Source organism: Trichomycterus rosablanca, chromosome 4, assembly GCF_030014385.1.
Source record: "Trichomycterus rosablanca isolate fTriRos1 chromosome 4, fTriRos1.hap1, whole genome shotgun sequence".
In the NCBI taxonomy this organism is placed as follows: domain Eukaryota; kingdom Metazoa; phylum Chordata; class Actinopteri; order Siluriformes; family Trichomycteridae; genus Trichomycterus; species Trichomycterus rosablanca.
In genome coordinates, this window is record NC_085991.1 from 31,873,789 (window position 1) to 31,886,257 (window position 12,469).

The following is a 12,469-nucleotide window of genomic DNA, read 5'->3' on the forward strand; positions in this document are numbered from 1 at the left end:
AAACTGGGTTCTGGTTAGCATAATTGGATTTGTTTCACCAACACTGCCAATGACTATACTGCCGTGATTGGCAGTTTACAATGCTTCTTATTCAGGGCCTGTAGTTGAGACAGTGACTGCACTGTGCATCACATTTTAACCCTGCAGTCTTAGAAACATTTTCTGTCTGCAGTGAAAACAAAATGAAGATGGCCAAGACTAGATGACCTCATGACCAGATGTCAATTATTTTGGTTTCCAGAAATCAATTTGTAACAAGTCTGGTTTGTAATTGCTTGTTTCTTGCCTCTAACAGCGTTCTATTCCTGACTGAGACACACAGCTTTAGTTTATTGTGTATGAGTAAATGTTTCTGAACCCCTTATAGATGCTAGTAGACCCTAATTTTACCATATTTTGTTGACATTGTGAAATAACTCATGTTGTCAGGAAAAGTAGACAAGCTATGCAGTCTGGGTTACAAATACTATTATTGCACATGTACATAGCTCTTTCTATAAAGTTTAGAGCAGTAATCAAGCCTTGTCTTTAAACCACTTCTGGAAACCTGAAAAGCAAATTGTGCTAAAATAACATTAAGAAGAATCAGTAGCCATTTAGATGATTATACAGATGGGACCTGCAAATATTGCACTACAAACATCCCACTGAAAAAAATAATGATAATGACTTTAGACAGTTACAATATTCCTATGAAAATATCAGTGTTGGTTTAGCAGTATACCAAAGAGTGGATGAAAAGAGCTTACATCAATGCTGCTCGTTTAGTGTAATGACCGGAGAGTGCTTCATCGGTCATTAAACACCATAAGCCAGGGTGGTGAGGGGTCAGGGAGCTCATGAATATTCATGAGTATTAATAAAGCATGAGAAAATGCTTGAAGAGGTTTCAAGACACCATTCAGTACAGATTAACATGTAGCCTGTTTCTTAACAGCCTTTGTAGTTTATTAAAAAGTGGGAATAATATTTTTTATTAAGAAACCTTACCTCAGTGCGATCACTCTACTGGTGGGAATTGCTTATAAAAGCTTAACACATCTCATTCAAACCTCCTGCTGTGCTTGTTGTGTTCTGGTCAAATTAACTATGCTCCTCTATTATAACTATAGTTTGCAAACCTTTGTAAACATGGTTCATCTATGACAGTCAGGGTGTACTGATACATTTGTTGATTCATTTTTATCATCTGAAGTTACTGCTTTATTTTGGTCAGGGTTGCAGTGGGTCTGGTGCCTACACAAAAACACTCAAGCAAAGATGGACACTGGACATGACTAAAATTTGTTGCAGTGCATTCACTTATTTACATACTGATGCAAACCTTGCCACCACCTCAAACCCCTTTTTTTTTTTTTTTACAAATTTAATTGGTTCCAAAGGGCTGTTCTTAAGTCAAAATGTTTGTTAGTTAAACCTATTTTTCCCATAAGAAATAATGTAAATACAATTAATCCATGCCAGACCTCTCACACCACCACCTTACCTAACCTTTCTGTCTTAAATGGTCTTTTTTGTTATAAATACAAGTATATTTTCCATTAAATCTTAAATTATAGAATAGACATTAATGTAATAAACAACAATACACAGTAGTACTGTACTGGACATAAAAACACATCAAATTTCAGTACAGTACGTGTGTTGTACCATACACCATAATAAATGTCCTTCTTTTTTATAAAATGTATCTACCAGAAACAACAATAACTCATATTCCTCTATTATTTCCTTCTTTATTTCAATAGTGTTGTATTTTGTAGGTGTAACTGCATGAAAGAAAGAATACTTTACTGAGCCGAATTCCTTCTTCTCTCTCTCACTGACTGTCCCCTCTACCTGATACACAGTGACAGCTACTGGCAGGAGTAATTATACAACAACAAATGTAATAGATTTGTTCATTTTCTCAACACTGCACTCTCTCTGCACATACTTTGGGGACATTTTAATATTGAATTTTACAAAATATAAAAAAAATAAAAAAAAATAATTTTTTTTTTTTTTAATTATATATATATATATATATATATATATATATATATATATATACACAGTGTATCACAAAAGTGAGTACACCCCTCACATTTCTGCAAATATTTTATTATATCTTTTCATGGGACAACACTATAGAAATAAAACTTGGATATAACTTAGAGTAGTCAGTGTACAACTTGTATAGCAGTGTAGATTTACTGTCTTCTGAAAATAACTCAACACACAGCCATTAATGTCTAAATAGCTGCAACATAAGTGAGTTTAGATCCGCATAAAGCCAATACTTGAATGTAAATGTAAATATTTAAAATTCATATCTTAGTTATTTCTTCTAGTTTTTAAGTCTTAAGTTTTATTTTTACTAAACATAGTTTCTCTTGCTATTTATATTTTATATTTTATTATGTTTACACACACCGAGACCTGAGTAACTGCATTTCGTTTTAATCATGTACATGGTTTTGAATGACAATAAAGCTGAGTCTGAGTCTGAGTCTGAGTACACCCCACAGTGAACATGTCCAAATTGTGCCCAAAGTGTCAATATTTTGTGTGACCACCATTATTATCCAGCACTGCCTTAACTCTCCTGGGCATGGAATTCACCAGAGCTGCACAGGTTGCTACTGGAATCCTCTTCCACTCCTCCATGATGACATCACGGAGCTGGTGGATGTTAGACACCTTGAACTCCTCCACCTTCCACTTGAGGATGCGCCACAGGTGCTCAATTGGGTTTAGTCCATCACCTTTACCTTCAGCTTCCTCAGCAAGGCAGTTGTCATCTTGGAGGTTGTGTTTGGGGTCGTTATCCTGTTGGAAAACTGCCATGAGGCCCAGTTTTCGAAGGGAGGGGATCATGCTCTGTTTCAGAATTTCACAGTACATGTTGGAATTCATGTTTCCCTCAATGAACTGCAGCTCCCCAGTGCCAGCAACACTCATGCAGCCCAAGACCATGATGCTACCACCACCATGCTTGACTGTAGGCAAGATACAGTTGTCTTGGTACTTCTCACCAGGGCGCCGCCACACATGCTGGACACCATCTGAGCCAAACAAGTTTATCTTGGTCTCGTCAGACCACAGGGCATTCCAGTAATCCATGTTCTTGGACTGCTTGTCTTCAGCAAACTGTTTGCGGGCTTTCTTGTGCGTCAGCTTCCTTCTGGGATGACGACCATGCAGACCGAGTTGATGCAGTGTGCGGCGTATGGTCTGAGCACTGACAGGCTGACCTTCCACGTCTTCAACCTCTGCAGCAATGCTGGCAGCACTCGTGTCTATTTTTTAAAGCCAACCTCTGGATATGACACCGAACACGTGGACTCAACTTCTTTGGTCGACCCTGGCGAAGCCTGTTCCAAGTGGAACCTGTCCTGGAAAACCGCTGTACGACCTTGGCCACCATGCTGTAGCTCAGTTTCAGGGTGTTAGCAATCTTCTTATAGCCCAGGCCATCTTTGTGGAGAGCAACAATTCTATTTCTCACATCCTCAGAGTTCTTTGCCATGAGGTGCCATGTTGAACATCCAGTGGCCAGTATGAGAGAATTGTACCCAAAACACCAAATTTAACAGCCCTGCTCCCCATTTACACCTGGGACCTTGACACATGACACCAGGGAGGGACAACGACACATTTGGGCACAATTTGGACATGTTCACTGTGGGGTGTACTCACTTATGTTGCCAGCTATTTAGACATTAATGGCTGTGTGTTGAGTTATTTTCAGAAGACAGTAAATCTACACTGCTATACAAGCTGTACACTGACTACTCTAAGTTATATCCAAGTTTCATGTCTATAGTGTTGTCCCATGAAAAGATATAATGAAATATTTGCAGAAATGTGAGGGGTGTACTCACTTCTGTGATACACTTTATGTATATACTGTGTATATATATATATATCACACACAGAGAGAGAGAGATGCTAAATGTTCGTATGGTAAACCGTTCGAAACTCAAGGGTCTACTGTATTTTAGAAGAAGAAGAATGCCTTTATTTGTCATATATACATATACAGGTTTACAGTAAAACGAAATTCCTTTTTCACACATCCCATCTTGTCTGGATGCTGAGATCAGAGTGCAGGGTCAGTCATATTACAGCACCTCTGGAGCAGATAGGGTTAAGGGCCTTGCTCAAGGGCCCAAAAGTGGCTGCATGGTAGAGCTGGGATTCAAACTCTCAACCCTAAGAGCAACCAATTCATCTACTGGCATAAAGAAAACCCAAAGAGACACGAAAAAAACTAAATGTAACTGAACAAAAAAAGAAATTCTATTGTTCCTAAGACTTTTGCCACCTACTGTACATCATACCCATGTGCAGGGATGCCTAACAAAGCCAGTGGAGGCGTTCCCACATCTCTCCTAAAGCTCAACACTGCTCTTTAGTTAATTGGCAGAGATTATTGAGTGACAGACACCCCCTTGTAGACTGTCTGTTCAGCTGGGTTAGATATATTGTGCGTTTACTGTACCACGTTATTTAATCCCATCATGTTCTGTGGTAACCCGGTTTAATCCCCGACAGCCGTGTTGCGCGTTTCCGCGCGTCGGTGCCAATCCAGCCTGGATCTCTTATCTCAGAACAATCAATATTAATTGACCAACGGGTATGAGCTGAAACTGTGCATTGGTGCTTATTTTGGGATGATTTTTCCATTGACTCGGGTGCCTGAGCAATCTTTTGTTAGCCAGTGCGGTCCCGCTGTACGGCTCAAATCCACGCTGCTTAGTATAAATCATCACTTTTAATGATCATGAGCAGGTAGCTGGTGGTGATCTGTTCAATCTAAGCATGCCAGAGAAGATCGGGAAGATAAATCGGATTTTTTAATATATATATTTACTGTTAAATCGGTGGTAATAACTGCAATCATGTACTTAATGGTTACAGTGAGACAGTGCTGGTTAATCTTTAACCTTATCAAGCGTACACAAACAAAAAACCTTGCTGATTTCTCCATCAACTCTTTAATCATCATCAGATCCATGTAACAAAAGTCAGACTCTTCAGTCTAACCAGTTTAAAAGTTTAAATCCCTCATCGGTGCGCTAAACAACCAAACGCGCTGTACCAGCATGCTCCTACTTTCTATAGGTTTAATTAAATTAGGCTAAATTGCTGACTCCATTAACCCCCTGACACCTGTCCCTCATCAAAAGCTGGCAATTAAAAAAAAAAAAAAAAAAAAAAAAAAGCGATCCACTTACTAATGGGTCCATGCGAGGTGAGTCTAGCCGCTGGGACACCAGGAGCATCTTGGAGCGAGGAGATCCAGCGCAGCCACGATTAAATCCACTTTGTTTCAGTCACCCGTCACAATGAAATCAACAATATTCAAAGCAAAGAGCGTGAAAAAGACAGACTCGGATGATGAGGCTAAATCAGGTCCCTGGCAGGGTGTGTGTGTGTGTGTGTGAATGTCAGGCAGCCAGATAACGAGCTAATCAAACATTCCAATTAAGTAGCAGGTAAATTCATCAGACTGGTCAGCAGTTCCAGTTGAAGCTCTGAACGTGTGCGGTTCAACAGCGCTGATACTCCTGAATACAGCCTCACCGGCTTCCTCAAATGTGGGCGGAGTAACGGCAGAGATAGACACGCCCCTTCGGCGCCGTCATTGTAGAGGTGGTGACTAGGCTAATCTCGCGCCTCCTTCTCTTAAAGGGAACCTCCGTATTTACAACCTGATGCTGGCTGATAAAACATCTGGCTCACCACCTCCTGAATAACAAAGTTGCACAGTTCACCTTTAATGATATTATTATTTTTTATTCATAAATATATACACAGACCAGGCATAACATTATAACCACTCACAGGTGAAGTGAATAACACTGATTGTCCCTTTATCACGGCACCTGTTAGTGGTTGCGATCTATTAGGCCGCAAGTGAACATTTTATCCTCAAAGTTGATGTGTTAGAAGCAGGAAAAATGGGCGAGCGCAAGGATTTGAGCGAGTTTGACAAGGGCCAAATTGTGATACCTAGACGACGGAGTCAGAGCATCTCCAAAACTGCAGCTCTTGTGGGGTGTTCCCGGTCTAAGAAAGGTGTCAACACAGTGCATCACAGTTTGTTGCGTATGAGGCTGCATAGTCGCAGACCAGTCAGGGTGCCCATGCTGGCCTGGTCTGATGAATCGTGTTTTACCTGGGGAACACATGGCACCAGGATGCACTATGGGAAGAAGGCAAGCCGGCTGAGGCAAAATTGGTCAAATTTACTATGTTCCTCTATTATAACTATGGTTTGCAAACCTTTGTAAACATGGTTCATCTATGACATCACAGTCAGGGTGTACTGATACATTTGTTGATTCATTTTTCATCTGAAGTTACTGCTGTATCTTGGTCAGGGTTGCAGTGGGTCTGGTGCCTACACAAAAACACTTAAGCAAAGATCAAGAATACACTGACTACAATTTGTTGCAGTGCATTCACTTATTTACATACTGATGCAAACCTTGCAGTATTTAAGAAGAAGAATGCGTTTAACACGAATAACACTGATATAACATCCATAACATTCTGTAAAACATGGTGTTTGTCTTCAGGCTCCTTATTATTCCTCTAATTGCATCCATGCACCTTGTTGCTAGCAATCCTGTTCCTCTTCTACCATAATTATGTTTTCCAATGAATTGGGTATCATAATGTGCCCAATTACAAGCTTCAGTTTATATGAGTGAGGTTTGATTTGGTCAAGAATCCATTTGTTTGTCTTCTTTGCCATACAAGGTACTCTTAAGACTTTGACAGCACCAACATTTAAAAGTTAAAAGCACTGATATTTTTCCTGTTCCTTAATTAGACCACAGACTGTACAATTATGATCCTTTTGGAGAGAAATCTAAGAGAGAAATTGTTCCAGTACCTTTGCCAAGTGCCAGTCTGTGTCATATTTCTTGACTACTGTATCCTTTACTGTTAATAATTGATCCAAGTTGGCAAAGCCTGTCCACCACGTTGACATCTCCATCAAAGGTAACATTATCTTTCTGGCTGTCATGACTTTTTAAGCCGAATTCTCATCTTTTCATTCTGTTTTTAACTTTCCTTGTAAGGGCTTTCAGGTCTTCCTGATTTTCTGCTTTTAGTGTTGTAATCTGCATATTGAAGGTTATTGAGGTCTTTTATACTAATCTTGAATTCTCAATAATCTTTCTCTATTCTCACTTTTCTCTTTATATATTCAGGTTTAAATGTTAAGTTGCCACTTTCAGTCAGAAGGGGTAGCCTGTTTAACATTATGGTTTTAGTTATTCTCCATTACAAGTACATCCATAACAAACCATCTTGAAGGTCTATGTAAAGAAAAGCAGTGCTGCATGTTTAGCTGATGTATAATCCCTATTCTTAATAAAAAGCTACGTTTTAATTGGCTCAATAAAGCAAAGTATGGTTGTATGGGGTGTATGGTGTATGATAGTAAGGATGCAGTGTAGCATACACTGTTTTTTATAAAACACAAAAAGAATTTTACTTCATTAAAATGAGTGTTTAAAGCTAATACTTTTGTTTTAAGCTAATGCTGGCTGATTCATCATCTGTTCTTGCAGGTTGTATTCTGCTTGACATTAATAATACAGCAGTTTAAAAGCCTAATGAAGACAAACTGCAACCACTACTGCAAACTGAGGTCAGTACACCCAAATCTGTTGCTATTCCTGGATTGTAAACATATCAATTTTGAAAAAGGAATAAGATTCTTAAGTCTACTCATGGACAGCAAGCTCACCTTCATACCTCACAAGCAACAACTCTGAAGTGTCAAAATACCAAGAATATAATGAAAATTCTATCTACTACATAATGGTGGTGGTGGGGAGCTTCTTGGTGTTTAAACACTTGCATTAACTATGGTCTAATATCGACTAGACTATGGTGGTATTATTTACAGGGCAACCACTAAATTCCATTCATCACCAAGTCCTCAGACTAGCCCTAGGACCTTACAGATCATCACTGGTGGAAAGCTTATATGTAGAAGCAGGTATACCCCCACTACACCTTCAAAGGCAACAGTTAGCATTGCAGTACACTATTAAACTTTATTTAAAAAATTGAGTGGTAGGCTGGGTTTATTTTCCTAATTAGTATTTAATATTCACATCTATATGAACAGAAACCAAATCAGTTTTAACCACTTGGACTACAGACAAAACAGAACCTAGAAAACATCCACATATGAAATGACAGTAACAAAAGCACACAAAGTACCCCTTCCATTGAAACTTAGCAAACCAAAAATCATTGTTAACTGACCGAGCCCCAAAAACAAAACACCTCCCCTGTGACCCACTAAACAATTTTCTGACACCAGGGGAAACTACCCAAATCAATAAAATTCTCAAAGATGGAAAAACCTAGAGTGCAAAGCTGAGGACTCAGAGGAAATGAGCAAGCAGACAGACTTGCAAGAAATACTATGAAATACACTGCCAATTGTGATGTCTATTGAATGCTTTTCCCATAAATGATTGAAACAACCAATTACACAATAATCTAGATGAAATCGCCAACATTAAACACACACAATCCCACCACCACTGGATCAATCCACCAATGCCAACTGCCATATCAGCTACTCCAGCCTAACTCAGACATCTGAGAGGTAATAAAGCACCGAAATCCCAATCACGCAATTCACCATTTACAATAAAACAATTGACTGCCCTACAAATAGCTCATGGACAAATCTACTACAAAGAGGAAAACCTGAGACATCTTTGAGAATTTAATTTGATAAACTTAATATAATTACTGCAGAAACATAACCCAAGTAATAAAGCCCTAAACTGTAAACACAAACAAGACTGATATGGCCATAGATATGGACTATTGTGTTCCAAAGTGGCAAACCATAAATATTTAAATAAATAATAGCCTAATGCTTGCTTATCCATCATCTGTCCTGTTACATTTTGTGACAGTGTAAAAGTAGGTTAGAGAAATACAATCCATCACATGTCATGTTACATCTTGTTATGCTGTAATAGACAAGCATTTAAAGGATTACTACAGTCTTTCAACCTACAGCTGGCTGATCCATCGCCTGTCATCTAACATTTTGCTATACTTTATTAATACAGCCGATTAGGGGATACTTTTTCCAACCTTATGCTGGCTGACCCATTAACTTTGTGCAACATTATTATAATAGTGGTTAAATTCATATTCCAGTTTTGGACAAATTAGAACACTGTTGGAACAATGTACTCTGGTCAAACAAATTCCACTCTTTAGCTATAATTTATGGCCACAATGGCAATTACCTTCATTAAATAGGTTTTTAAATTACAGTATTTTTTATTTATTCGCCTTTAAAAGTATATTAAATAACAAAAATGTAAGTGGTTGAATACTCGTTTCTCCTTATAGAGTATATTATTACTCCTTATTGTAAACTAACAACAATTAAAGACCAACTATTACCACTACAACATACAGTATATCTAACATTCTTTAAGGAGAAGGAGGAATAGCAGTAGTAGAACAAATTGTCAGCTTCATGCTGTTAATTTGTAGCTATAGTGCTTTTGTGTGGCCAGGCTTTAAATGATGGGTGTTTATCCTTTTTTTTTTTGCATTTTTCCCAGTTTTCCTCCCAATCTACTCGTATCCAATTACCCGATTGCGTTACGCTTTTTCTCTACTGATGTTGATCTCCACTCCTGAATGAGGAGATCGAGACTGTCACACGCCCTCTCCGACATGTGTGCAGTAGCCGACCGCATCTTTTCACCTGCACTAGGCGAGTTCAATTGTGAATCAGCTTTCTGTACAGAGAGCCACACCCTGATCAACGAATTATCCCTCATCTTTGTGCAGACACCATCAACCAGCCAGCAGAAGTCATAATTGCATTAGTTATGAGGTCCCGTACGGCTCCCACCCTGTATGAACAGCCAATCATTGTGTAGCCGCCTAGCCCAACCGACGAGTTCACAATGTCAGCTCTGGTGTGTTAGCTTGTCCTACCACTGTGCCACCGGAGTGGCTTGATGGGTGTTTCTAAGGTAATACAAAATACATGTGTATTCATAATGTCCCAACTTTTTTTATTTTAACCAGGGTATTCCTCTCTTGCGCCCAGTGTTTTCCTGCCACGTTTCTGACCAGGATAAAGCAGTTGATGTGAAAAGACCTATATTATGTGTAAATGAAAAAACACTGCACACATTTGATGTCGTTGATTTGGATGGGAGATTCATGCAATTATGGTTTTGACTTAATTAGTGGTAATTGAAAATTGAAAATATGAATATATATATTAATATATACAGTATATTATTATATATTATATATATTAATTTGCTGTATATATATATATACAGCAAATTAGACTATTTTGTGGTGTGAAAGATGCTATAATGTTGTGGATCTACAGTGGCATATTGCTGCCAAGTAGAAAAAAACCCTTCTGCGTGTTGTTAAAACAACATGTGCTAGTTTTACAAGAAAAGTATGTCGCTAAAATATATTTGCCACCATATGTACCTTAGTGGCTTGGCCTCCAAATGTTTGGTGGTATTTATGACTAGCAGACACATAACCCCATAACTATGACTACACCTTTTACATTGAGCCACATACATTACAATTATAGTATTCTGAGCCAAGTTCAGGTCAGGTAGTTGGGAATGTCACTTAGGTTAGGTCTCAATTAATTAAAACAAAAGTTTATAGGCACAAAATACATAAAATAGTGGTATTGTTTTGCCAAGGTAGGGACAAAACCCTGAGAGAAAATGTCTGGATGGAGAGACAAGATTTGCAGGTGACACCATCCACAGATTTAGTCTGTGCTCCTGATTTTTCTGTCACATGAACCTTTAGTCAAGCTTTAAGCTTCTGATTTGAAAACAAAGGCCTATATTACTACATAAAGCACACTTGACTGTAGGGTTTAAGTTTTGGTGATCGTCAGACTTGTTTATATCTATAAGCTGGTAATATGTAAAGTCATTTATTTACATGAATATGAATAGATTTTCATATCACCACTCCTCTGTTCACTCTGATTTTGACTGAGATAGTAAGTTTGTGGATAGTAGGGTGTATAGCACAATCTGTTTCTTACATACAGATGTTTAATATATCATAGCTGGTACAAGGTGACTTATGATGCCCTGTAGAGGTAGAGTGCAGTAGCTTTGGCACAAACACAAGAAAAAAAACAAAGAGAGAGAGCGAGAGAATGCTCTCTTACTGCACCTGGAGTCAGAAGAGTTTAGGTTACATAGTTATACAATGCCCAGTACACATAATTGCTCTGTGGTGCGTGTGTGTGTGTGTGTGTGTGTGTTATAGCTTTGTAATACAAATGATTTGTTGCCTTTTAACAAAAGTAAGGCTGTGTTCTCACTGCAGGTAAGTGTGTCCTAAATCCAATCTTTTTCTCGTATGTCTAGGGTGTTAACGCAAGCTTTTCTATTAACCGAGTTTGTCACTGGTGTTATGCTAAATTCTGCACCCCTGCTGTCACATAGATTTCCTGTTTATGAGAGGGGGATGCAAAATATCTTCGGCCATGCTATATAAACGAATTCTGTCAGGAATAGCTTTAACAGCTTGTTCTTTGTAATTTAACTCTTATTTATTTAGTCCCATGACAAGTAGCTACCAGCTTTGTTTAAATAATGCATTCTCAATCCTAAATTACATTAAGCTGTTTACTTAATCATTAACCATTAATTAATCATCAACCTAAGACTCATTTAAATAAAATATCTAATGTATTTTATATTTTAATAAGTAGGTGGGTAACTGTGTTCTCTTATTTATTTATTAGAATTTTAACATCATGTTTTACACTCTTTGGTTATATTCATGACAGAAACGGTAGTTACTCGTTACACAAGATTCATCAGTTTACAAGTTTAATGACAAACACAGTCATGGACAATTTAGTATCTGCAATTCACCTCACTTGCACGTCTTTGGACTGTGGAAGGAAACCGGAGCTCCCGGAGGAAACCCACGCGGACACGGGGAGAACACCAAACTCCACACAGAAAGGACCCAGACCGCCCCATCTGGGGATCGAACCCAGAAACTTCTTGCTGCGAGGCGACAGTGCTACCCACTGATCCACCATGCCGCCCCCATGTACTCTAATAGTCATTTTTGAAAAGAATTTGGATTTCTTTGTCAACAATGCAACTGTTGCAGCTGCTGAAGTCAATTTCTGCTTAGTTCCACTTCAGATTTTAGATTGCTTATATGCCATATTAATGTGCTTTCTGTGACACCTGTTGGACTAACTAACAAACAAAATAGTGGCTAAGATCAGGCACACTCACTAGATTAATTCTTTCTGTGGCAGTCAATACAATAACACAGTGCTTTAACACTGCTAATAATTTTTCAGCATGACTACATATTTAAAGCCAACAATACAATTTCAAACATTTGGGAGATTACTTTTAGTCACCTAACGTAGGTTTACCTA

General features: G+C 38.4%; 1 protein-coding gene across 1 annotated transcript in view; it reads right to left on the bottom strand.

The window, feature by feature from the left end:
• si:ch73-211e3.1 (mastermind-like protein 2) overlaps positions 1 to 5,488 on the bottom strand; it is a 132,311-nt gene extending 126,823 nt beyond the window's left edge. The window contains exon 1 of the mRNA XM_062993200.1: positions 5,223 to 5,488. Within this exon, the coding sequence (XP_062849270.1) occupies positions 5,223 to 5,270 (48 nt within the window). The 5' untranslated portion in view covers positions 5,271 to 5,488. The remainder of the gene's footprint in view (positions 1 to 5,222) is intronic.
• Positions 5,489 to 12,469: the final 6,981 nt, after the last annotated feature.